This window comes from Cyanistes caeruleus, chromosome 9 (assembly GCF_971803275.1).
Source record: "Cyanistes caeruleus chromosome 9, bCyaCae1.hap1.1, whole genome shotgun sequence".
Taxonomy (NCBI): Eukaryota; Metazoa; Chordata; class Aves; order Passeriformes; family Paridae; genus Cyanistes; species Cyanistes caeruleus.
Genome location: NC_141709.1, coordinates 33,560,797 through 33,587,959, shown reverse-complemented (window position 1 = coordinate 33,587,959; position 27,163 = coordinate 33,560,797). Strand labels below are relative to the sequence as shown.

General features: G+C 54.8%; 1 protein-coding gene across 2 annotated transcripts in view; it reads right to left on the bottom strand.

The window, feature by feature from the left end:
• Positions 1 to 2,911: 2,911 nt before the first annotated feature.
• SGIP1 (SH3GL interacting endocytic adaptor 1) overlaps positions 2,912 to 27,163 on the bottom strand; it is a 53,213-nt gene continuing 28,961 nt past the window's right edge. Inside the window, exons 11-23 of one of the 2 annotated variants that reach the window (XM_086902262.1) lie at positions 25,732 to 25,824; positions 24,809 to 24,883; positions 21,250 to 21,684; positions 17,580 to 17,701; positions 16,739 to 16,865; positions 14,208 to 14,267; positions 8,368 to 8,479; positions 7,354 to 7,509; positions 6,051 to 6,183; positions 5,543 to 5,745; positions 4,816 to 4,880; positions 4,118 to 4,282; positions 3,090 to 3,492 (exon numbers count right to left, since the gene is read on the bottom strand). In XM_086902262.1, the coding sequence (XP_086758388.1) occupies positions 3,470 to 3,492; positions 4,118 to 4,282; positions 4,816 to 4,880; positions 5,543 to 5,745; positions 6,051 to 6,183; positions 7,354 to 7,509; positions 8,368 to 8,479; positions 14,208 to 14,267; positions 16,739 to 16,865; positions 17,580 to 17,701; positions 21,250 to 21,684; positions 24,809 to 24,883; positions 25,732 to 25,824 (1,769 nt within the window). In that variant the 3' untranslated portion in view covers positions 3,090 to 3,469. Of the gene's footprint in view, positions 3,493 to 4,117; positions 4,283 to 4,815; positions 4,881 to 5,542; positions 5,746 to 6,050; positions 6,184 to 7,353; positions 7,510 to 8,367; positions 8,480 to 14,207; positions 14,268 to 16,738; positions 16,866 to 17,579; positions 17,702 to 21,249; positions 21,685 to 24,808; positions 24,884 to 25,731; positions 25,825 to 27,163 lie in introns of both variants that reach the window. The other variant, XM_086902261.1, reaches the window with a different exon arrangement.

The following is a 27,163-nucleotide window of genomic DNA, read 5'->3' as shown; positions in this document are numbered from 1 at the left end:
CGGATGGATCCCGGTGCTGTCGAGCTCAGGGGCAGTGCCAGAGGGCTGAGCTCCCTCTCCAGCCTCAGCCTGACCTGGAAAAACCCTGCTGGGAAACAGAGCTGCAGTGATTCCCTCAGGGAATGCTCCAAGAGCCAGGCTGGGAGAGCTGGGGGTGCTCAGCTGGAGAGGAGAAGCTCCAGGGAGAGCTCAGAGCCCCTTGCAGGGCCTGAAGGGGTTCCAGGAGAGCTGGAGAGGGACTGGGGACAAGGCCTGCAGGGACAGGACACAGGGAATGGCTGCCAGTGCCAGAGGGCAGGGCTGGATGGGATCTTGGGATTGCAGGAATTGTTCCCTGGCAGGGTGGGCAGGCCCTGGGATAGAATTCCCAGAGCAGCTGGGGCTGTCCCTGGATCCCTGGCAGTGCCCAAGGCCAGGCTGGATGGGTTTGGAGCAGCCTGGGACAGTGGCAGCTGTCTCTGCCATGGCTGGGAGGTTTCTGGGTGATTTTTAAGATCCCTCCCAACCCCAACCTGTATGGGATCTGTGTGAAACCAAATCCCTGCCATTTCACCTCCCTGCTCCCTTTGAGTGGCCAGGCAGCCCCAGGCAGGTGAATTCCCTGAAAATACACCGATTTTCACCTAAAAACCAGGGTGAAGCCTGCAGAGCTTGAGTGCCCTGAACACTCCAGGCCCCTCTCTGGGGCCAGATGCTCTCACCAAACCCCCAACAAAGCCCTGGGGCACTCTGAGAAGACACTGCCAAAAAAACCCTCAAGTTTTAAACACTGTGCCCAAAATCCCTCAAGTTTTAAACACTCTGCCAAAAACCCTCAAGTTTTAAACACTGTGCCCAAAATCCCTCAAGTTTTAAACACTGTGCCCAAAAACCCACGAGTTTTAAACACTGTGCCCAAAAACTGGCAAGAGCAGCATGGAAAAATCTGTCCCAAATCTCCTCCTGTGGTCCCGGTGTCACATCCTTGGTGTCACCTGCCAGTGGCTGCAGCCGTGTCCCTGTGGGGCTGGCAGTGCTGGCACATCCCACATGCCCCAGAAATAGGACAAAATGTCCCAGACTGTTCCCATCTCTCTCTCTCCAGGCCACGAGGGCTGCATCCCAAAAAAAAAAGTGACCTCTGTTGTGTTCACCAGCTCAAAGGGGATGAGCTTGGGAGCTTTGGGTTATGGGTTTTTCTCTTGAAAAAGCATTCAAAAAAACCCAATGCTAATGTAAACACCTTGTCTTTCAAATGAAATATAAAGTAAAATCTCTATCTTCTGGTAATATTTACATTATAAATCCATTTTTTTTTTCTCAGGTCTCTGCCCTGGATCTTTTTTGGAAGGATGGGTTTGGAACAATTGTACACAGCATAGACCTGACTCTTGCCCTGTGTCAGAAAGGGGTGAGCTACACACTTTATACAAATTTCCAGTTCAGGGGGGAAATCATTCATGGAGTGGAACACTGGGGAGTGCTCTCCCAAAATCTGTGAGGGTGTGGGAAGCTGCAGGAGTGAATTGTGCTTTTCCTTTCCTGCTGCTGCCTTTTGTCAACTCACAGCTCACCCCCCCAGTCTCAGCCTGGGAGCCGCCTCACACCTGAAATATCCCCACATTTCCTTCTTTTCTTTTCAGATGGGCACAGATCTCCCTTTTCCTACACCAAACTGCTCCGTGAGCCCATCCCAACACACCCAGGCTGTTCTCCAATGTAAAATGCACCCCCCTAAGCCTGGCAACACTTGTAAAATCAGCACTTTTTGTCATCTTACACATTCCCAACGTCCCAGAACCCCATTCCATGGATGCTCCTGTGCATCTCTGTCTGATTCCACAAAGATTCCTTCATTTTCCCTCTCGATATTGCCAAATTCTCCTGTTTGACTCAGCTGCAGCAGCGCCACCAGCTCTCACCAGGAGTCTGGAATGGGAAGGGACAGGGAAAAGTGCACAGGGACAATATTTTGTCCCCAATTCTCCAGTCCAGCACTTCCATGTGTTTTCTCATCTCTCCAAGCCAGCTGAGCGCTAAAATAGAGAAGCAGGTGTGGCTGCAATTCCAGGGAGGGAGGGAGGGAGGAAGGGAGGGAGGGAGGAAGGCAGGAAGGAAGGCAGGAAGGAAGGCAGGAAGGAAGGCAGGAAGGAAGGCAGGAAGGAAGGCAGGAAGGAAGGAAGGCAGGAAGGAAGGAAGGAAGGCAGGAAGGAAGGAAGGAAGGCAGGAAGGAAGGAAGGAAGGAAGGAAGGAAGGAAGGAAGGAAGGAAGGAAGGAAGGAAGGAAGGAAGGAAGGAAGGAAGGAAGGAAGGCAGGAAGGAAGGCAGGGAGGGAGGGAGGGAGGGAGGGAGGGAGGGAGGGAGGGAGGGAGGGAGGGAGGAAGGAAGGAAGGAAGGAAGGAAGGAAGGAAGGAAGGAAGGAAGGAAGGAAGGAAGGAAGGAAGGAAGGAAGGAAGGAAGGAAGGAAGGAAGGAAGGAAGGAAGGAAGGAAGGAAGGAAGGAAGGAAGGAAGGAAGGAAGGAAGGAAGGAAGGAAGGAAGGAAGGAAGGAAGGAAGGAAGGAAGGAAGGAAGGAAGGAAGGAAGGAAGGAAGGAAGGAAGGAAGGAAGGAAGGAAGGAAGGAAGGAAGGAAGGAAGGAAGGAAGGAAGGAAGGAAGGAAGGAAGGAAGGAAGGATAAAACTGGTTTTATGCTGGTGCTGTGAGCTCAGAGCGAGCACCCAGCCTCTCTGTGCTTCCTTCCTCATCCATGCCCCTGCAAAACACACGGGGCAGGGAAGAGCTGCTGAAATTCCAGCAGGGAATCTGCAGCTGTGACAGAGCATGGAGCTGGAAATTTGGAGTAAACGCTCCTTGCAGAAGTGAGATTTTCTACCTGGGAGACTGTTCTAGGAACCTCCACTTTTCCATCAATATTTTTCTGGACTTAGACCAGCTGAACCTGAAGGTTGAGCTTTTTATTGATCGCTGTGAGACGTACTAAGGACTGAAGGAAAATTAAATCAGCCTGTGGGCTCTACTGAACTCTCTTTTGCTGAGGCACCCCCTTCATAACAGCTACCGGTATCGTATTTAAATTGTATATATTGACAAAATGCAATCTACCTCTGTAAGCATTGTGCCATTCAACAGTACTACTATTAGATTTATATACCACAGTTTAAATTACATCCATTTCATGAATGGGAAAATGCTAAAACTCAAGTGTCTAACTGCCAAAATACAGCCTTACTGGAATGAGTACAATTTACAAATACAATAATTACATTTTAAAACCATTAACAATGTTACATCTAGAAGTAAATACTGGAGGACTGGTCAAGACGGTGTTTTCCAAGGAAAAAAAACGCTGAAAGTTGTCGACACTTCCAACAGAAATGTCCCAAGTGCAGGATTTAGTTCATTTTCCTTAAACTGTAATTAAAACCCGTTCCACGCACAGCAGTCCTTGGGTATTTTCCATAGTATTTTCCATAGACTTGCATAAGCTTCCATCAGTTATCCGCCAAATATTTACCTAGAAACGGGATCGGAAATCAGCTGGGGGGAGGGACCAGCCCTGATTCCCAAGAGTTTTTGCCCACCTCCACCAGCCCTGTGGCCCAAGGGAATATCCTCGTTATTCCCTGCAACAGTGAACACGAGGAAAAATTCCTGTTTTTCCCTGCAGCAATGAACACAAGGAAAAATTCCCATTATTCCCTGCAGCAGTGAACATGAGGAAAAATCCCAGTTATTCCCTGCAGCTATGCACACAAGGAAAAATTCCCATTATTCCCTGCAGCAATGAACATGAAGGAAAATTCCTGTTATTCCCTGCAGCAATGAACACCAGGAAAAATCCTGTTATTCTCTGCAGCAATGAACATCAGGAATAATCCCCATTATTCCCTGCAGCAACGGGGCCAAAGCTCTTGCAGGAGATGCCCTGGAGATCTCAGCCCTCTCCTTTCACACGGGAGCAGGAATGAGCCACGAAACGCGAGGCTGGGAAGCGGCAGCAGGATTTATTTCATGCTGTCCCTCTGTCCCCACCCTGCAGCAGCAGCTGTGGCCTTGAGCATCCACCAAACCCCCGTCAGCAGCATTCCCAGCACGGTGGGGACCTGCGGGGACCATCCCGAAGGAGCCGCGGCACCCACCTGCCGCGAACCTCTTCTTGATGAGGGAGAAGCGGTAGCCGGCGCCCACCAGCTCGATGTCACAGCTGGACAAGGTGCTGCCCTCGCTGGTGAACTGCACGGCCAACGGGGCCGGCGAACTGGGCCCCTCCGACAGCTGGAACCGCGCCAGCAGCGACCCCACACCTGCGATGGAAACCCCAAAGAGACCCCCGTGAGCGGGAGCGGCGCTCGGAGCATCCCAGCGCCGGCGCAGAGCAGGGCGCATCCCAAACCACCTCATCCTCCCAGCACCATCCCGCTTTCCACACATCCCAGCTCTAGGAATGGAGCGGGGCGCATCCCAAACCACCTCATCCTCCCAGCACCATCCCGATTTCCACACATCCCAGCTCTAGGAATGGCTTTCCGCATGGAAAAGCTCTGATGGGAGACAACAATCCAGGGATGCAAGCTGGGCCTCAATACCGGGAGCCAAGGGCTTGGCAAACCAGCGCATCCCGGCCCGGCGTGGGAATGCCCCTCGGGATGCCAGGCTGGTTGGCAGAGCAGCGCTGGTGGCACACAGCCCTGATTTTTAAGCTCCAAAATGAAATAGTTTTGTCCCCAGCGAGCCCCGGCAGGAATCCGGAGCTCTGGGCCTGCGTGCCGGCAGCGTCGGCGGGTCGGTGTCTGACTGAAGGGTTCTGAATTAATGATGTGAGGATTTGCAGGATTACCTCCGTTTTCTGACTTCTGGGAGATATCGGGGATCTTCCACAATATCCTTTGCTGTTCGGCATTCCTGCAAACACACGGAGAAGAGCGTTTCTGTAGGAATCAAGACATTGCCAAGGAGTAATTGGAATTTTGCTAAAGGCTGGGTTTGGCTGGGGGGAGCTGCTCTGGAAATTTTGGGAGCTTGGATTTGGGTTTCACTGTGCTGGGCTCATGGATGGGCTAGAAGGCTTTTCCAAAGGAAATAATTGTATGATTGTTATGAGGGTTGCAGGTGAGCAATGGACAAGAGATGTGGAAATGTGCCAGTGCCTAGGGCAGCGACAAAATCACAGAATTCCACAGAATCCCAGAGTGTTTTGGTTGGAAGGGATCTTAAATCTCATCCAGTCCCACTCCCTGCCAGGGCAGGGATGCCTCCCACTATCCCAGGCTGCTCCAAGCCGTATCCAGGGGCAGCCACAGCTGCTCTGAGCTCCCTGTGCCAGGGCCTGGCTGTGCGTCCCTCTAAACCCTGGATAAAGCATCCAAAACACAAGATAAGGGCTGATGCTCTGCTGCCTGCACACATCCCTTCATCTCTGACCATTTCCTTGTGGGAATGCCAAGAGAAAGGGAATGGGAATGCGGTCAAATATTTGGGTTCCCACCGTGCCCCCAGCTCCCACCCACAGACCCTCCTGCAGCAGGATGGGAATTCCAGGAGGGGCCAGGATGAGCAATCCCTACCAGACAGCAGGAGGAAGCACAGCTTGAAGTTTGGTTACTCCTCCGTCGACGGGGACGAGGAACTGGACGTTGTTTAGAGCTACCGGTGTGGTCATTGCCTCTGTATTGTATTTGTAGTCGATGCGCAGGTCAGTGCTTGCAGGGTCACAGCGCCAGCTCACTGCAAGGTTTAATGGAGTAGACTGAATACCCTGGGCAGATACCTTCCAAAATGACAGAAAAAACATTTAGTTTCCGTAGGGCTGAAGGGAGAAATCCCATTTTACAGACGCGGACATCGCATTCGGAGGCAAGACCTTGAATTCCCGCTGCATTTAGTACTGGGCTTAAAGCCAGACAACCCAGAGCCACACAGAGGGGACAGTGGGACACCAAGCCCCCACCTCACATTAGCTCCACTCTGCACTAGGGAAACACCATGTTTTACAGCCATAATCAGCACAAGTTTTTAATTTTTATTTATTTTAATTTTGGGGGCACAGTTTTATCTCACAAAAGAAACCCCTACCTGGTATTTGAGCATATCCACATTGTAATAGGTGGCTTGAGGTTTCTGTTCCGATACCTTCTTTAGGTGAGTCATCAGATTTGGCATGTTGACCCAGAACTCCTTGGAGTTGGAGTCGCTCTGCACGTTGTCACTGCACAGAGGAGAAGGAAGCCTTGGGATAACCTGCCTGGCCAGGAGAGAGCTGCTCTGCACAGCACAGGGGCTGCACTCAGTCCTGCCTCTAGATATTATTATATGTATATTATATTATATTATATTATATTATATTATATTATATTATATTAGTATAATATAGCACAGTATGGTATAGTATAGTATAGTATGGTATAGTATAGATAAAATATTATATAAAACATATAATTATCTATTAAATAATATATATTATAATTTTATATTATATAATATATATTATACATTATGATATATATTATAATTATAATTTTAATATAGATTGTACATGATGCATTATACTTTATACATGATACATTATATATTATAGGTCATATATTATGTATTATACATTACACATTATACATTCTATATTCTATTGGCTCCGTCCCACACAACTCCAGCTTCTCCTGGTCCATCTGCACTGTGACTCAGAGCCCCCCAAGTCCTGGGCTGATCCCCCAGTGAGGGCAGCAGGAAAGGGGAGGATTCTGCCCCGCTTAGGTGAGGCTGCACCTGCAGAGCTGCCCCAGCCCCACATCAGGAGGACGCAGAGCCCAGAGGGGGCCCAGGAGCTGCTCCAGGGCTGGAGCCCCTCTGGAGCCAGGCTGGGAGAGCTGGGGGGGCTCACCTGGAGAGGAGAAGCTCCAGGGAGAGCTCAGAGCCCCTTGCAGGGCCTGAAGGGGCTCCAGGAGAGCTGGAGAGGGACTGGGGACAAGGGATGGAGGGACAGGACACAGGGAATGGCTGTCAGTGCCAGAGGGCAGGGCTGGATGGGATCTTGGGATTGCAGGAATTGTTCCCTGGCAGGGTGGGCAGGCCCTGGGATAGAATTCCCAGAGCAGCTGGGGCTGTCCCTGGATCCCTGGCAGTGCCCAAGGCCAGGCTGGATGGGTTTGGAGCAGCCTGGGTGGTGTCCCTGCCCATGGGATAATCCTGATATCTATCAGAATAATCCTGATGATCTCCCAACCTGAACCACTCTGGGATTTTACCAGGCATTTAAGGGTTTGAGGGTTTCATTCCCAACATCCCCTTCCAAGGAAGATACCTCAGGCCACGCACTCTTGCAAACACCCAGATTTCCTGGAATCCTGCATTCCCCGGGGGAGCTGCTGAGGGAAAGACTTACCAGCAGAGGAGCTGGGGGTTTGGCAGGACGTGCTCCAGCCTGTTGAAGTTGAGCACACGGAAGGTGAGCACGGCCGGAGCGGGGTTGTTGGCAAAGTGTCGGGTGATGCCCGCCGGGAAGGACAGCACCATCTCCCCCGTGATCTTCACGATGCACCTGCAGCGCCCAGAGCAGAGCCAGGGCGGGCAAAGGGGGCTCAAAATGCAGCAGAGAGGGAGGGAAAGCACCATGGATGGTGTGGGGACAGTCCCCCCTCCCCACCCTGCGCTCTGCTGGCCTCAGAGAGAGCAGAAACAGCACAAGGGCTGACAGGGATCCTCTTAAATATCGCTGCCCTGTTTAAAGCTTCTTATTTTTTGCTGTTATTCAGTGTTTTGGTGAAATTAATTTGTCCTCGGTCTGCCCTTTTGGGTTTTATCTTTTAGAGGGTCTAAAAGCACAGGTGGGAAAGCTTTCCAAGTTTCTGCTGGAATGCCATCCTGTTTTGGCATGGGAGGGGAAGGCTGTGGCCCCCGTGTCGTCCCACAAAGTGGGAAGTGAGGTTTCATATCACAGCACCCGAGGTTTTATTTCCTCAGGCGGAGAAAAGCCTTTATTTCAGGGTTTTCAAGCCTTTTTATGAGGTGTTCCGATACAGGTTAACCCGATCGGTACAAGGAACAACACCTCCCTCATCCCGCTGCTGGGACAAGAGAAAAAACATCTCAGAACATCTGTCTTTGTATTGAGAACTAAAATCTTATTTACAAAACAGTCCTTGAGAGAGAAAAGTTTCCCAAAAGGTTTTCCCTTGGGAAACAGATCAGCCACCGAGAGGCTGGAACTCTCTCAGGCTCAGAAAATTGCGCCCACACCCCCGGATTCCTCACACAAACTCCTCACTTTCCTTTCCCCCAGCAGAAACACCTTCACACGGGGCACCACGGCAGCCCCCACACACCCCACCACCTCCCGTCCCCCTCCAAGCCCCAAAACCCACCCAGGGACACCCCAAAACCGGGGGTCAGCACCTACTTGTTGGGGTCAGCGCCTTTGAAGTAGGCATTGACGGTTTCGGTGAAGGCCGCGGCCACGGGCAGCGTGTCCTGTGCCCCCATGGTCAGGGGGCTGGGGCCTCGTGACGAGCCTGCAACAGAGCAGAGATGTCCCCTTGGCACCTGCCCGGCCCCGCTGCCCGGCCCCCCAGCCTGACTCGATGGGCAAATCACCAAAAAAAAAATTTAAAAATCCCCCAAGCTTTGGATGAGGCTTTTCACAAAAAAATGATCTTATTTCCCCTCCCCAACACACCGCCCAACGCCCGCCCCCGCTGCCAAAAGCAAGCAAAGAAAAGGATGGATGGAGGTGGCCAGGCGGGAGCAGCATGCGGGGGCTGCCACGCACGGCAGCCTTTGCATGACAGTTTTTGCAGTCGCTTTTTGGGCCCCGCAAAAAGGGGCTGGGGGGGTTCCCTGTGGCACAGCCGGGGGGCTCAGGCTGCCCCTGGGGATCGGGGTGGTGGCAGCGGCCCCCTGATGTCCCCCGCCCCGAGCTGAGGGGGTCCTGCAATCCCCGGCACACTCTGCTCTCCTCTCCTGCCAGCTCCGCGCCCCGCTCGCTCCGCGGAAACCTCAGCGCCCGAAATCTGCGGATCGTCGGAAACCTGGGAAAACAGAGCCACTGGCACAGGGTGTCCAGAGAAACTGTGGCTGCCCCTGGATCCCTGGAAGTGCCCAGCTTGGACAGGAGCCAGCTGGGATGGTGGAAGCTGGAACAAGCTGGAAGAAGCCGAGATTTCAGGTTCTTTCCAAACCCAACCGTTCTAGGATTCCATGATTTGGAATCATGTGGATTCCAGTGGAAAAGTTTGCCTCGGTGGTGCTGTGCATCCACGGACACTTGCCAGGCTCTAAAGTAGTTCAGCCCTGCAGGATCACACACAGGTTTCCCTTTGCTGGCCAGGTGTTGTTGTTTCCAAAAGACAAAGTTTGAGGATGAAATCGTCACCGCAGGGCTCCGCAGGAGCTCCAGGTGTGCTGGAAACCCTCCCTGGGACCACGAGTCCCGTGGCCAGCACCAAGGTGGTGCCCACCGCCCTCTTCCTCATGGAAAGTACCCAAAGATGTCCAAGGATTCCACAGACACCCAAAAACCCCTGGAGAGATCATCCCCTGCCCTGGCACCGCCCTTCAGGCTCACCTATTCCCTGCCATGCCCCATTCTGGAGCCTTATTTTGATCCCCCCGTCCTGCAGAGCGGGTGAAGCACGAGGATTGTTTCACCCCAAAGCAGCTAAAAAAGAACAGCAAAGGACTCCAGAGGGGCAGCTCGTCCAGGGGCCACCTCGCTCCATCACCATCGCTGCCAGGCTGGGAGAAGGGATGGATCCAGCCCGAGGTTTTCCCGGAGTGTGCGAGCTCCTGCCAGCTCCAGCCAGAGCCGTCGGAATTCCAAAGCCGTAGGAATTCCAACGCCAGCCCTGGGAAGGGCAGCACCTCCCCAGGCAGAGAGGATAAGGGATATCGGGATATTTGCCCAAGCAAAGCTGAGCAAAAGGTGTCACCTTCCTGGGGATCTCCTCTCCTTGGGCCATCCTCAAAAATGATCCTTTCCCTTCTTTCCCTGCTGCTTCCCGTTGCTGCACCCTGGGACTAACAGGGGTTTGGGGGCAGGGAATTGGGATTTGCCACATCTCCCAGGGGAAGCACTTGTGTCACTTCAATTACACTTTGAGTTTGGGTATTTTAATGGGAGAAATGATGGTTTCCACCGGCAAGGAGGGATCCTCACACCTTTCCAAGAGCGTTAATGGATAAATCCCAGTGCTCCTTCCTCGAGGTGCAGATGAGGGATTTTCCCTTCCAAGGTCTAAAAGTGTAAAAAATGGGAGCAGCCCCAGGTGCCACACATCCCAAGAGGCTCAGGGGAATCAGAGATTCCAGCTGCAGCCTGGGATGGGGATGCTCAGGGAGTGTATCCGGCTGTTCCGGGATGGAACACCTCACCCACACACACCAGACCCGTGTCACACACACATTCATTATCCTAACGAGCCCAGAGCCTCCTGAGGCCACAGCCCAGGATATTCCCTGGTGGAATTCCCACTGAAGAACAGACACAGCTCCAGGTGAGGACATGGGCAGCTCCCCAGAACCGCGGGACACCCCAGACCCCCATGGCTGAGGGGACGTGCAGCACGGGGGACACCACGTTTCCTACAATCCCTGCCCAAAGACACCACTGGCAGCAAATTCTTACTCCCCTCCCAGAGCTCCAGACCCCTCAGAGCACCAAACCCGGGATATTCCCACTGCATCCACCCAGAAATACAGATGGAAAAACATCTCCAAAGTCTGGATGAGGAGGGGGAACCCGGGGCCATCAACCAGCAGAGGAGCCTCGTAGGGAAGGGCTTGGCAATGGGATCATCGTTCCTTGGAGAAGGAAAGACCCAGCTCCCAAATGCACAAATCCCAGCTGGGTTTAGCCTGGAGCCCGTGGCAGAGCATGGAATGTGGGGCAGGGCTCTCCCACACCACCACACTCCTCGTTTTTCATCTCTGCTTCTTCCTCTGCATCCTTGATTCTCCAGAGTGAAGAATCAGGAGTGAGCAGGGAGATCTCACGGATCCCCAGGCTCAGCTGGGGTGTGGGAATGTGAGTCCAACAGCAACAGAACATCCTCATTTCTGATGGTCTGAACACCACGTGGGTGGAATTGGGGTGCTCAGTTCCCTCCACTCTTCCCTCAAGAATCCATAAATCCTTCCCTTCATGGCTCCAGAGAATGAATTCATTTTTATGCTCAGGTTTTTTCACTAAAAAAATAAATGTATAAACTATTATAAGCATTGCAATTATTGTCCAGAAACCTGAGAGACAAACCCAGTCGCTGTGGCACAACTCCACCCCAAACCTGCCTTGCCAGCTCCTGCTTCAAAAGCCATTCTTATAAACATTTCATTTGCACAAACAACCTGATAATAACAGAGAGAGAAAAAAAATCCACTTTATGGAGCTTTGGATCCAACCATAAGCAGCAGATCAGCCTAACTTGCCTTGTTTTTCCCTGCAAGAAGTGGAAAATGCAGCAGTGGAGTAGCCAGGGGGTCCTAGAACATGATTCTGCACGACAGCATCGCCACAGCTCCTTCCACACAGGACAAACTGCCCCGTGCTCATCAAGCACATGGATCTTGCCACAAAAAAAACTCCCAAATGCAGAAAGAAAACATCATTTCCCTTCTGGCATTCCATGCCCTGAGTTCCAGACACCAAACTCAGCCCATTTCCTCTCGCTTCCCTGCACATCAAGTTTATCTTTTTTTTTATTTATCGAGCTGGGATTAAATATTTAGAGATAAACTTTCATGTGGAAGCGAGACAGCTCCTTGCTGAGCTGTGGGATGATCCTGGAGGCAGTGCCACACTCCTGCATTCCCGGGATAATCCCACCCCGTGCTCCAGACCATTCACACCACCAGAACCAGCTCCAAGAATTCCAATCCAAGGTTCAGATTCCGAGGCACGAGAGAAGCCCCAAATGCGCAGCGCTGCCGCTGGGCTGAGCGAGGGGCAGGAAGGAGACACGGAGCAGAATGTGGAGCTGGAATATTCCTGCTGAGGGAAAACGCTGTCCCTGCTGTGCTCAGCTCTTCCCAGAGCTCCCAACAGAGCTTTCCTGAGAAAGGAAACCCAAACAGGGATTTGGGCACCAGGAGGGAGCAGCTCCTGGGTCTGCTGGAGTGAGGACAGCGAAGTGGGAATTGTTGGAGTGGGGACCTTGGGGTCAAGGAAAAAGGAGGAAATTAAGGAGCCCTGGTGCTTGATCCCTGCCTTCTGCTGCTGCTCAGCCATCACAGTCACCAGGACGGGTTTGCTCCGTGACCCGAGCAGCCCATGCCGGGCAGTGCCATCCCAGGCCATTCCTGTCACCCCCAGCGGGGCAGTGCCACCCTGGTGTCCCCAGCGGGGCAGTGCCACCCCGGGCCACTCCTTTCATCTCCAGCCAGGCACCCTGGTGTCCCCAAATGGGCAGTGCCACCCTGGTGTCCCCAGCCAGGCAGTGCCACCCTGGGCCACTCCTTTGCAGGAGGGGACACTTTGGGAATGCCACACGGAGTCACCCCCCAGCTCGGCCCGCGGGCTCCACAACAGCTCCCAGGCGCTCCCTGGGGATTTGCGGGAATCCCTCCCCTCTGCGAGCAAAACTCCTGCTTTTCCTCCCGCTTTTCCTCCCGCTTTTCCTCCCGCTTTTCCTCCCGCTTTTCCTCCCGCTGTTCCTCCCGCTGTTCCTCCCGCTGTTCCAAGGGAAATGCTGGCTCGGTGCCTGCGGGATGGAGCTCCCCAAAGCCTCGGGGCTCTCCCGGCAGGACCGGCCGCTCCCGCTCTGTCCCTCTGGGATGTGACACTGCTCGGAGAAGGTGCCATGGGCCCCAAACCGAGGTTTTCCCCTGCCTGCATCCTCCCCAAAGCCCCTCATCCACGAGGGACCCAAAACCCTCCGGCACTTCCGAGCGAGCGCCCCAGCAGCACAACCTGGCAGCGGCTCCCGGGTGGTGCCGGAGCTGCCAGCGCATTCCCGGAGCCTTTCCTGCCGAAATCTGGGATGGGAGGAGGGGATCCGACACCCTTTGGGTTTGGATCGACCGCACCCAGCCCGCTCCGGGGAGCGAGAGGGGGAGAAGTCCTGGTTGGCAGAGTCAAGTTCCTCGGCAGTGCAAGCGGCTCCGCTCCCTGGTTTTCACCTCCGTCTGGGAATATTCGGAATGTTCCTTTGGGTTTTTTTTTGTTTGCTTGGGTCGGATTATTTTTTTGGTTGGTTGGTTTGGTTTGTTTTTTTTTTTTGGCAAAGTAAATCAACGAGTAAAACTAAAAAAGAGATCAGCGGGACAAATGGCACAAATCAAACCAAAAGCGATTCCGGTGGGACCGGCGATGCCATCCGAGCGGGCATAGCATTCCTCACGGGAAGCTGGATTGGATGGAGCCTGGAAAGCTGGATTGGATGGAGCCTCGGAAGGGAACCCCGGGAGCGAGAGAGCGAGGGGAGCGAGCGGTTACCGGCTGTGCTTTGCACTACTTACCTTCGAAAGTCAAATAAAACTTTCCTCTGTCAAACCAAACGAGGGAAGGCTGTTCATTCTCTGTATGGCCAGGAGTTGAAGCGGGATGGGAAAGGTTAAGGAGAGGGAGAGAGAAGGACACAGTGTGAGTCACAGAGCAGGTCATTAATGTCGCTACGGGGAGGGGGCGAGGCGCTGCGGGGCGGTCACACGTGCAGGGACAGGGATGTGACACCGGCCGCTGGCTCGGGACGCAAAGCGGGAAGCAAAGCTATGGAAGCCCAGATGGAAGAGTCGTTCTGCCCGCTGGCTGAGCGCTTTGGAGGGGTTTTGGTTTTTTGGCCACGGTAGAAGAGGTTTGTCGGCTGCTGGCGGGTTGTGCCTGCGCTCCTCAGCATTCCCGGCGGGATGCTGCTCCGGGTGCCACCCCGCGGTGACACTCAGGGACAGTGACACGTTCGCACTCGCATCTCAGGACACGACACTTGCAGAGAACCGGACACACACACACACACACACAGAGCAGCGGATCCTAGCTGGAGTCCTCCCCTTCCCATCGCAACCCTGCGCTCCCACCGCCTCCAAAGCCGCCACGCTGGAATAACTCGGGATCGGGGGGGTGTGAGTGGGGGGAAAACAGCTTTTCGAGCTGTCAGATGAACCTTTTGGAATTCGGGAGGTGCCAACCTTCCACCTCCAAGTCCTTTGAGTCACTGAGAAACTGTCATGCAAGGTGCTGCGAGCGGTGGGTGCCGCTCCGAAGGCGGATTTCTTTGGAAAATCTTGGAAATTTCCCTGCTAGTACAGTACCTGCCGGCGTTTCACTGCGCCTTTCAAACGCGGGCAGTTTGTCAATAAAAGCATCATCCTCTGATAACACAAGCAGAAGAAACGCAAAGGAAAGAAAGAAAAGAAAGGAAGAAAAAAAAAAAAAAAAAAGAACACAAAAAGAATGAAAACACGGATCCCAAGTGAAACCAAGCAGCGCACTCGTGTCAACGCAGAGACAGAGAAATGACGGAAAAGGCACCGACACGGGAATCAAACAGCTCCTTGCTCTGCCAGGAATTGTCCAGACTGACATGCAGCCAACGAGGAAAGCACACCAGAACAGCACGGAGGACACGGAGATGGAGCATCCCCCCCGCGCTCCCGGACAAACTCCATCAGACTTTGCCGCAGGGAACGGGAGACGGGGAATGAGGTGGGGACAGACTCCAGCCCCGGCTGGATCGGGGTGTCCCAGCCCCCCGGGACCTGCAGCTGTCCCTGATCCCATCCCTGCACGCCTCCCCCCCCCCAGCTCCTCCTCTTTTGGGAATTGCAAGTTCTCCCTCCTCTGCTGTGGATTTCCCTGGATGCTCACCCTGGCTGGGGACAACGCAGATCCCAACCCCTGCCTCTCTCTGCCTCTGTCCCAAACAGCTTTTCCCAGGGTTTAGGTTGGATTCCAGCAGGAAAAGTTCCTCATCCAGAGGGGGCTGGCACTGCCCACATCCCCAGGGAATGGTCCCGGCCCCGAGGCTGCCGCAGCAGCTCCAGGAATGTTTGGACACCGTTCCCAGGGATGTGCAGGGTGGGAATGTTGGGGGGTCTGTGCAGGGCAGGAGTTGGATCCATGATCCCATAGATCCCTTCCCACTCAGCATGACCTGTGCACGGAGCTGGAAGTGCAACACTACAAAACCTGGGATGCTCCTCCTGGCTGCCCCCTTTGGAGTTCCCCAGGCAGGGGTGACCCCAGAGCCCGAATTTTGGCTCTCCTCCCAGGAAACCTCCACGGAGGGTGTGGGACCCCAACTTCTGCCCCTCTGCTCAGCACGGGGAGCTCATTAAATCACCCAACAGCAGCTTTTGTTCCCAAAAACACATGAGAGGAAAAAAAAGAAATCCAAAGGGAGAGGCTGGGCTCGGGTGGCAGGAGCAGCCCTCAGCTCGCTCCCGTCACCCTCCCAGCCTCCCGCAGCCCCTGGCACCGGCTCTGGCCTCAGCCTGGCTGTCCCCTCCCCTAAAACCTTGTCCCTGTGGCCACCGTGCCCTCAGGCACCGCTCAGGGTGCCTCAGGCACCACCAGCGGTGCCACCAGTGGTGCCTGCAGCACAGGGCTCGCTGTGCAGGTGACATTTCTGTCCAGGTGACATTTCCCAGCTCCCTGTCCAGGTGACATTTCTGTCCAGGTGACATTTCTGTCCAGGTGACATTTCACCAGTCCCCTGTCCAGGTGACAATTTCCCGGCTCCCTGTCCAGGTGACTTTTCTGTCCAGGTGACATTTCACCAGTTCCCTGTCCAGGTGACATTTCCCAGTTCCCTGTCCAGGTGACATTTCCCCAGCGAGGTGCTGTGACAGTGACAGCCGGAACAGGGACGAGCACCCACAACACCTGAGAGTGAAGCAACAACAGGATGGAGACGCGCTCGGAGACTCCAGCAAAGCCACTGGGAGGGCTCGGGGCCACCGGCAGCGCGGGGACAGCGGTGTCACCTTCCTGGGTGGCAGTGCCACCGCTCCCCAGGGTGACAGCAGCGACAAGCGCTGCGGCCAGCGCGGCGGCCGAGCGCACGGGAGCTCCCGCCAGGCTGGCTTTTCCAGAGGCTTGGGAAGAAAAGACAGAGGAGGGAGGTGATCCTGGGAGGAGATGGAGCTGCGGGAAGCGGGGGGACGGCAGCCAGGGCTGGCAGGGATGGAGGAGGAGGAGGAGGAGGAGGAGGAGGAAGGGGGAGCGCTGGCAGCAGGGACAGAGGGGACAGGAGGGGACAGAGGGGAGGGAGGCGTGGGGGGACCCAGCGCCTGGAGCTGGGAGCTGCCAGCCAGACTCGATTCCCGTTCCTTGTCTCAGCCCCGGGGTTTTGGGAAACCCCGCTTTTTGTCGGGATGTGCCTCCAAAAGGAAAGGGCGGTGTTTGGTTCTGCCCTAGGACGTGCCAAGCTGCTGGGAAAAGGCTTTTCCGAGACCCCTTTTCCTCTTACTGCTCTAAGTGGGAATTTAAGACATTCCAAGAGATTCAATATTCCTGCACCCCCAGGTCTGGCTTCCAGCCCCGCTCCCCTCCAGGCACAAGCATCCCCTGCCAAAAAAAAAAGCTTATTTTGCCCCAATTTACAGCCCAGAACCACATTTTATATCATAACTCCCCTGACTTTCACCAAACACCCATTTCCCACAACATTTGGACAAACTTCCCTGGCAGCTGATCCCCCTGGAATCCCTTTTGGCATCTAAAACCCCCGATGAAAACAAACGAGTCCGACCCCAGAGAAGGACCTAGGGAGTGCAAAGGCCTCAGGAATGACCCGAGGGCGCAGGAAAGGTGAGAGAACAGCGGCGCTGTGTGTGTTTACCGACGGTGGGAGTGGTGGCTGCGCTCAGGGAATTGGTGGAAGAGATGGAAGAAGTACTTTCAGCACGGGCTAAAGGTGCTATCGGAGGAGGGCTGGAGGAGTGGATGGGAGGGCTAAAAGGCCTGGACTGGAGAGAAACATAAAAGAACACAAAGTTAAAGGGAAATCCGCACAGAAATGTTCGATTCAAACAAATACAATTTTGCCTGGGCCCTCCCGATGGCTCTGCTGGTGTCCCAGAGAAAAAATGGGAGTGATTTGAGCTGTCATTAGGTGAATGACAAAATGCTGATGGCATTTGAGCTTGGAGCTGGGAAATGAGGTGATCCCCAGCATGGGGTGAAATTCCCAGCCATCCACACCGGGGATGGGAGCTCCGGGGGCCGTGGGGTGGATGGAACGGGCTGGGCACGGGGAAGGGAGCGGTGCCCAGCAGGTGCCAGCTCCCCAGGCCCTTAGGGATCATTCTGGGGTCATTTAATCAACAGAATCCAACAGAATTTGTCTAATAATAAGTCATTTTATCATTTTGTACCCTCATTATCAACCCTAAAACCCTCCCACCTTACCTGAGGCAGCTGGGGTGGCACACGGGACAGGGGCTGGGCACCCCCTGAGCCAGGCACCGCTCCTGGGACATCTGGAACTGCCCCCCAGCCCTTCCCTGGGGCACATTCCCATCCCATCCCATCCCCTGCCGTGACCCTGGCCCGTGGTGGCTGGCACCACCGGGCTGGCACTGCCCTTCCCTCGGGGAATTCCCCCCCTGGACAAACCCTGGAAAAGCCCATCCCATCCCGGGATTCCAGCCTGGGAATGCCCCCCGCCCCTCCCCACGTACCACATCGCTGACGGGGGGTTTGCCAGGGGGCAGCTTGGGCCGGGACGGGGGTCGGGGCGGTGGCGGTGGTGGGGTGCCACACGTGGCCAGCGGCGTTCCGGGACGAGCCGGGGACGAGGAACCTGCAACAAACGGGAGCTGTGAGCACCCCACAGGCTCTGCCCCACTGCTGCCCGCCCCAGAGCACCCCCAGAGATGGGCACAGAACGTTCCAGAACGGTCGATGCCCGTGGATTCCTGGCGGGGGCTGCTCAATGCCCGGTTCCCTCCGGAAAGTCGGCACGGGAGGAGTTTTACGGCTTTCCCCAAAAAATAGGGGCAGGAGGGATAGGGTGATGGATGAACCTGCTGGGAATTAGGGATTCTCATCACAGGGCAAAGCTTTGGCCCAGCAAAGAAGGGAGAGGAAGGTTCTGGGATTTCTGGGAGCACAGCACAGCTCCCAAGCCTCTGGAAGAGTCTCCCAAGGAAGAGGAGCTGATCCCAGGGCTCACACGGGCCCTGGCCCTGCTGCATAGGGAATTCCTGGGATCAAATGGAAAAGGCAACAGGAGCTTCACGGGGGTTCCAGGAGCCTGCTCCGCTCCACGCACGGGAATTCCTTCCAGGAGAGCCCAGCAGCAGCTGGAGCACCAGGATGTGAAGGGCAGCAGGAACGGGAGGGAGATCCCAGCTCGTTCCCAGGACAGCTGGCCCAGGACAGCTTCCCTGGAGTGCAGCAGCTCCGTGCTTGGCTCAGACTGAGGAGGTGACGACTTCATCGCTTTCCCACTTCCAAGAGAATAATTTCCTATGTTTTTTGGGTGATTGCTTAATATGAGCTAGAGATCAAAGCTGGGTTTATAGAAACAAGAAGAGGTGAAGGAGAGCAGGCTCAGACAAGAGAGGGCCTGGATTAAAGGGAGTAAATTCCAGTCATTCCTTTGCACAACTCCAAAATTCAAGCTGCTTTTATTTCAAGGCCTAATTTGGGATCCAACGTTTGAATTTTTCCTTCCTTACCCCAATGAAAGCCTTTCAAAATGGGAAAGACTGAGGGAAAAGTGACCTTGCAGGACTCAGTGTCACAGGATGGAGCCTCCCCAGGTGAGTTCTGTGGCCAAAGCCCCGGGCAGATTGTGGCTTCCACCCAGGGGATGGGTATTTCCTGCACCAGAAGCTGACAGCATGTGGAAACCAGCATGGAATGTGAAATCTGCTGGAATGCTGGCCTCGGAGCAACGAGGGGAGGTGGAAGGGGGTTGGAACAAGACGAGCTTTGGGATCCCTTCCAACCCAACCCTTCCAGCGTGAGCCTGCCCCGGTGCCAGCCAGGGGAGCTGAGGGCAGGGGGAGATCCTGGGGGAGTTCTGCTCCACAGCACCCAAAAATGAGCCTTGGGAAGGCAGGAGGAGCGGGGCAGGTGCTGGATCTGACGCAGCTTTTGGAGGGTTTGCACCCTTTTTGTGCGGCTGTGGCCACACTTTGGATTCCCAGCCCTGGGAACACCGAGGTGCAGAGGGAGGCAAAGCAGTCCAGACTGAGACAGGAGATAATTCCTGGAGAAGGGATGTGCATCCTCTGGGACAGGCTGAGCGGGGCTGCTCCATCCATCCATCCATGGATTCCATCCATGGATTCCATCCATCATCCATCCATCATCCATCCGTCCATCCATCCGTCCATCATCCATCCATCATCCATCCATCATCCATCCGTCCTCCATCCGTCCTCCATCCGTCCAACCATCATCCGTCCATCATCCATCCATCCATCCATGGATTCCATCCATCCATCCATCATCCATCCATCCGTCCATCATCCATCTATCCATCCATCATCCATCCATCCGTCCATCATCCATCTATCCATCCATCATCCATCCATCATCCATCCATCCATCATCCATCCATCCATCATCCATCCATCATCCATCCGTCCATCCATCATCCATCCATCATCCATCCATCCATCCGTCCTCCATCCGTCCAACCATCATCCGTCCATCATCCATCATCCATCCATCCATGGATTCAATCCATCCATCCATCCATCATCCATCCATCCATCCATCCATCCGTCCTCCATCCGTCCAACCATCATCCGTCCATCATCCATCCATCCAACCATCCGTCCTCCATCCGTCCAACCATCATCCGTCCATCATCCATCCATCCATCCATGGATTCCATCCATCATCCATCCATCCATCCATCATCCATCCATCCATCTATCCATCATCCATCCATCATCCATCCATCCGTCCATCATCCATCCATCCGTCCATCATCCATCTATCCATCCATCATCCATCCATCATCCATCCATCATCCATCCATCATCCATCCATCCGTCCATCCATCCGTCCATCCATCCGTCCATCCATCCGTCCATCATCCATCCATCCGTCCATCATCCATCTATCCATCCATCATCCATCCATCATCCATCCATCCATCATCCATCCATCATCCATCATCCATCCGTCCATCATCCATCCATCCATCATCCATCCATCCATCATCCATCCATCCATCATCCATCCGTCCATCATCCATCCGTCCATCATCCATCCGTCCATCATCCATCATCCATCCATCCATCATCCATCATCCATCCATCCATCCGTCCATCATCCATCATCCATCCATCATCCATCCATCCATCCATCATCCATCCATCCATGGATTCAATCCATCCATCCATCCATCATCCATCCATCCATCCATCCATCCATGGATTCCATCCATCCATCCCCACGTGGGGAGCCCCTGGTGCTTCTCCATCCTGTGCTCAGTAGGGAACGGGCTGGGAGAGCCCGGATGAATCCCGGCGTTTCCCGCTCCTGGGAGCTCCTGGAGAAGTTCCAGCTCAGGCTGGACCCTGCAGCCCCCACAGGGACCCCACCCACCCCCCGAGCCAGCACAGAAAAGCCACCAGCACTGAAGCAAAGCCACACTTGCAGCACCAGCCACACTCAGGGGACGCTCCTGGAAGTGACAAAACCCCCAGGAAAGGGACACAAATTCCAGGCTCCCACGAGGAGGGTGACAGGACTCGGATACGGAGCTGGGGGGCTGCACACCCCACCCCACCCCACCCCACCACCAGTGCGGGTTCCTCAAGGCTCCGTGGGGTGATTCCCACAAAAAGCCACCTTGGGTGGGAGCACAGGGGCTGAGCCGGGGTCAGGCCCTGAAAGAACAAGCTCAGGCTGCAGCTCCTGTGAGTAAACTCAGCCTCCCCCAGCTCGTTTGCCCTAATGAGCCGTTATAATTAAGCGGGTGAAGGCAGGCAGAGCTTCTCCCGCGGGAGAGGTTCACCCCGGAACGCATCCCCCCATCCCAGCAGGAACCGAGCGCCGTTCACACCCGTGAATTACCGGGATGAGAGGATGCGCTTAAAAAAAAACACCCCAAAATCCCAAACCCTGCACCTGAGGCTCACCCAGACGATTCTCCTGGAACATTTCCATTCCCACGGAGAACACAACAACAACAACAACAACAACAACAACAACCCCGCGCCAGATTTTGGGGTGGGAGAATGGGCGGCTCCGGGGAGCTTTGGGGGAACCTCTGAGCCGCACGGGAGCGCAGGGAAGGACGCAGGACACAGGCTGGAAGCGCGGCACGGCTGGCTGGGACACACCACGGCCACAGCGAAGCACACCCGAGCTCACAGCACGTACCGCTGGTGCTTCCCGTGCCGGCGGCCGGGCCGGGGGACGAGACCACGGCGCGGTAGGTGGGCGGCGGAGGGGGCGGCGGGGTGGCTCTTTGGCCCGGCCCAAAATCTTTAGGAGAGGCGACGGGCTCGGCGGAATCATCCTTAAGGTGGGGCTGCTCGGAAAGCTTCTTGGGAGCTTCTTCCAGCTGCAGCGGCGAGGGCAGCGGGCGGGGATGCTCGGCCGGGCTGCCCGCGGCCGCCGGAGGAGACGGAGCTTTTTCCCGGGGCGACAATTCCGGAGGAGCGTTTTCCGGGGATTGATCGGAAAAATTGACCCACTTGTCTTCTGCGGTGGCAGCAGCAGATTTGGGGGACGGCACGGGGCCAAAAATGCTGTCCAAGTCATTGATGGACGGGAGTTTGTCCCGTTTGGGCTCTGCTGCTGCCTGGTCCCCTCCTGTGGTCAGAGGAGGTTTATTTTACACCGAGCATTAAGAGAGGGCTGCGCTACTCTCTACGGGCTCTACTTCTACGGGAGAGGCTCTAAAATCACCTTTTCCTATTTAGATTTATATAATTCATGGGCAAGAAGGTTTCCACCACCACAGCCAGGTGAGACATGGAATGAATCCCGCGGGATCCAAAGGCTGGAGGAGGGAGCGTGCACCGCGAGCCAGCCGAGAATCCCAAATTCCCCCCGAATTTACGGCCTTTTTTTGTCCTCTAAACAGCATCACGTCCTCATCAGCAACTCGGAATTATCAGCAGATGTCAAAGGTGTGCACTCAGCACCCTGGCACGCCCCACTCGCTCTCTATATATATTTATAAACGCTCAGGTAATAAATATATATATTTAGACATGCTGGAGTGTGGACATGCAGCACAGGATGCACACGGGGAGAGTATTCCAGCCACAGGGAATGTATTCCAGCCACAAGCAGGAAGAGACTGGGATTTCAGGGCACACAGATCGGGATTTCAGGGCACAGATCAGGATTTCAGGGCACAGATCAGGATTTCAGGGCACAGATCAGGATTTCAGGGCACACAGATCGGGATTTCAGGGCACACAGATCTGGATTTCAGGGCACACAGATCTGGATTTCAGGGCACACAGATCGGGATTTCAGGGCACACAGATCGGGATTTCAGGGCACAGAGATCAGGATTTCAGGGCACAGATTGGGATTTCAGGGCACACAGATCAGGATTTCAGGGCACAGATTGGGATTTCAGGGCACACAGATCGGGATTTCAGGGCACACAGATTGGGATTTCAGGGCACACAGATCGGGATTTCAGGGCACAGATCGGGATTTCAGGGCACAGATTGGGATTTCAGGGCACACAGATCTGGATTTCAGGGCACACTGAGCCATCAAACACCAACATCCCCAGAACCACGAGAGATCCATCAGCCAAGCATTTTGCAGCCAGGGAATGGAGATCCTAACCCTAAATGCCCTTCTGGGATCCTTGTGGCAGCATCACCCCATCCCTGCTCCTCTGTTTTGGGGATCCACCCGCGGTTGTGCACTGGGGATGGGAGGCGGGGGATAAAACAGGGATTTGCTAAACCAGGCAGGATCAGGCCTCAGCCACTCGCGTTACAGACACACAGCACAGCCCAGCAAGGGAGCTGGCATTCCCTGCTGGGAATGGCTGGATATGGATGGACATGGACACCCTGCCCGGCATTCCCTGCTGGGAATGGCTCCATGAACATGGACACCCTGCCCGGCATTCCCTGCTGGAAATGGCTGGATATGGACACCCTGCCCAGCATTCCCTGCTGGGAATGGCTCCATGGATGGACATGGACACCCTGCCCAGCATTCCCTGCTGGGAATGGCTCCATGGATGGACATGGACACCCTGCCCGGCATTCCCTGCTGGGAATGGCTCCATGGATGGACATGGACACCCTGCCCGGCATTCCCTGCTGGAAATGGCTGGATATGGACACCCTGCCCAGCATTCCCTGCTGGGAATGGCTGGACATGGATGGACATGGACACCCTGCCCGGCATTCCCTGCTGGGAATGGCTGGATATGGACATGGACACCCTGCCCAGCATTCCCTGCTGGGAATGGCTCCATGGATGGACATGGACACCCTGCCCACAATTCCCTGCTGGGAATGGCTGGATATGGACATGGACACCCTGCCCAGCATTCCCTGCTGGGAATGGCTGGATATGGATGGACATGGACACCCTGCCCGGCATTCCCAGCTGGAAACGGCTGGATATGGATGGACATGGACACCCTGCCTGGCATTCCCTGCTGGGAATGGCTCCATGCACATGGACACCCTGCCCAGCATTCCCTGCTGGGAATGGCTGGACATGGACATGGATACCCTGCCCACAATTCCCTGCTGGGAATGGCTCCATGAACATGGACACCCTGCCTGGCATTCCCTGCTGGGAATGGCTGGACATGGACATGGACACCCTGCCCGGCATTCCCTGCTGGGAATGACTGGATATGGATGGACATGGACACCCTGCCCGGCATTCCCTGCTGGGAATGGCTCCATGGATGGACATGGACACCCTGCCCGGCATTCCATGCTCCCACAAGCAGGACAATGGGATATGGGAGCACGGATGAGATGGACACAGCAGGGGAGCTCTTCACGGCCAAGGATTCCTCCCCAGGGCGCTGCCCTCCCTGCCCAAATCCCGCTTTTCCATCAGCCAGCACCATGAATTATATGCTTGGAAGCACCTGATGTCCTCTGGCTGCATCCAACACCTTTCCATCCCTGCCCTCGGGTTGTCATTCCCAGCACTATTTCCCATCCCTGCACTACCGGGAGGGCTTTTCCCACCTTTCAGTAGGAATGTGGGGGGCAGGGAATGCGGGAGCAGCTCCCTGCCACAGGCAGAGCCTGCCCACCCTCTTCCTTCCTCAGCACAGCCTTGCAGGGCTGCTCCAGGGCTCTGGAGCTGGGAATATATCCCAGTTTTCAGCGGGATATTAAAGCTAATCCCGCACTGCATTCCCAGAGTGACTGATCCAGAGGCAGGGATGGTGTAAAGAACATTAATTTCACCGGGGTGAGACCAGCTTGGGAAGCCAAAAATATCTCTGTGCTGCTTCTGCTGCAGCATCCACCAAAACAGCACAAAGCCGTGGCTGTCCCTGGATCCCTGGAAATGTCCAAGGCCAGGCTGGGAGGGGTTTGGAGCAGCCTGGGACAGTGGGAGCTGTCCCTGCCCGCGGGAAATGGAGAGGATATAAAATCCTCCCGAGCCAGCCCGGTCTGGAATTCCCTGAATTCCAAGGGAAGGGGAAGCAAAGGGACCAAATCCGTGTCCAAAATGCAGCCACGGGGACCTGTCCCTGCCCGGGGTGGGGATGGGACATGTCCCCTCAGTGCCACCCCTGGGCTGGGACAGGACCTGTCCCCTCAGTGCCATCCCAGAGCTGGGGATTGTCCCTCCAGTGCCACCCCGGGCTGGTGACAGACCCGTCCCCCGGTGCCACCCCGGGCTGGTGACAGACCCGTCCCCCGGTGCCACCCCGGGCTGGTGACAGACCCGTCCCCCGGTGCCACCCCCGAGCTGTTACCGATGGCCGGGGGCAGGGGGGAGCCGGTGCGCGGCGGCGTGGCCGGGATGTTCTTCGGGGGGAGCGGCGGAGGGGCTGGAACAGAGCACAGAGAGGGGACGGGATCAGCTGGAGAGCGGCACATTCCATGGGATATCAATCATATCAATCATATCTATAATATCAGTCATATCAGTCATATCAGCGTGGCTGGGAACGGCCTTGGGCACTTCCAGGGATGGAGCAGCCGCAGGGAATTTCATCCCATCCCTCCCCGCACCCTCCTCACCAGGAGGAATTCCTCCCCAACATCCCACCCATCCCGGCCCTCTGGCGGTGGGAAGTCATTTTTTGTTGGGTTTGATGGAATTTCGCCCCCTTTTTAATTTTTACATCTCAGCCTGCGCTCCTGTTTCAAACGCCTAAATGAGCGTTTTAATTAAACCTGGATTCCCTGCGGCACGGAGCTGCCTCCGCCTTTCTCCCGTGCTCATCCCACCTGGATCCGGGATGTGAATCCGGGATCGGGAACGCTGGGGCTAATTAACAGCGCCTAATTAACCAGCAGCGCTTTACAGGGGCATTTCTGGAAGGAAATGGTTCCCCGGCCCCCCCAGGCAGAGGGGAAGCTCCAAATAAAATCAGGGATTCGGGGCTGTGCTGCTCTTCCTGATGTTTTCCTGGAAAAAAACTGGTGCTTCCAGCTTTTCCAGCCAAGAAACCACGGCATGAAGGCGCAGGATGAGGATCCATCCCATCCCTCCATCCCTCATCCCTCCCTCCTCCACCCCCTGGAACCCAAACAAAGCGGGGAGGAAAAAAAAAACAACCCCAAAAACCCCTTTAATTTAAAATATTATGGAATTGCGCAGCCTGGATGAGGAGAACTCAAACCTTTCAGCTGATTTCTGGATATATTGATTTATTTTTTTGTGGTCACTTACTTCCAGTTGGAAAAGGTCTCGGAAGTTTTGGGGACTCTACGTTTGTGTTGGCGGGCTGGACCGACCCCCAGATCTCGGGCTGGTCCAGAGCAGCTGTAAAAATCAAAAACAAACATTTAAAAGCAGTGAAAAACCCAAATATTTTCCTCCAGTTACTCAAAAACACTGAGGCTCTGGGAAAAGAGGGCCCAGACAGCGACAGAAACCTCATTAATTAAAGACAGGGGGTTCTGTAATGGTGGGTAATTAAAATCCTGTCTGATTTTGGAGCAGGAAGCACAATTAGTTTGACACTTATGCTGCTTGACAAACTAAACAATGCCAGGGATGGATTTGGAGGCTGATTGTGGGAAGGAAAACATTGTATTGACGAGAAAAGTGGCCTGGAATTTTAGGATATGCAAAAAAACAAAATAAAACAACAACAACAACAAAAAAAAAAACAAAAAAAACCACACCCAAAAAACCAAAAAGCCATCAGGTATTAAAATGAAAATTGTATTCCCAGGTAATAAAGGGGGAGGGGAAAAAAAAGGTATTTTTATGTATAATTTGGATTTCTTGGCATTTTTTTGTGCAGAGAACCGCTTACAAACGTTGCTTTGATGAAAAGAATTAAGTGGAGTCGTTAATGACGGGACATAACGAGGCTACGGGGGCAGAGGCCTCTCCCTGAGCTCCTGGAGGATCCAGGAGGAGGAGGAGGAAGAGGAGGAAAAGATCTCTGGGCATGGATGGGGTTGGTTTTGGGGAAAACGAGTCCTGCAAGGCTCCTGTGCTTTGGGAAAGCTGGGAAAAATCAGACTTGGAAGGAGAAAAGTGCTGAAAGAGGGGCAAAAATGGCATTTTTGAGATGGCATTTCCTAGGAATGGGGGGCTCCAGAATCCCCCCTGTTCCAGGGCGATGGTTTGGGTGGAAAATCCTGAGTTGTGATATTCCTGAGCTGTTCCCTGCCAGCAGCTCTCCCAGACCTCATAATTAACTAATTGACTTAAGCACTTGCTCTGTTTCCACCCAGCCCGAGTTAACCCGGCCTGGAACCCGTCCTTCAACCCCTGCCTGGGCTGTTCCCTCCTCCTGCAGGGGCCTGGGAACCTGGGAATCAGGGAATTGGGCAGGGAAAACCCTCGGAGCCCATCGCACCCACCCCGAGCGTGTCCCTGCGTCTCACATCAGCTTTGGGGTCCCTCCAGGGGTGGGGGTCCCTGCTGGGGCTGGGGACCTTCCCACGGCCCTGACAGGAGATGCCACCATGGCCCAAAGTCACCCTGGCCCCAAAATGACCTGCCATGGGCCCAAAATTGTGTACCCTGGCCCCAAAATCACACACCCTGGCCCCAAACTCGCCATAGTCCCGAAGTTGCCCACCACAACCCCAAACTCACCCTGTCCCCCAAACTCGCCGTGGACCCAAAGTCTCCACAGCCCCAA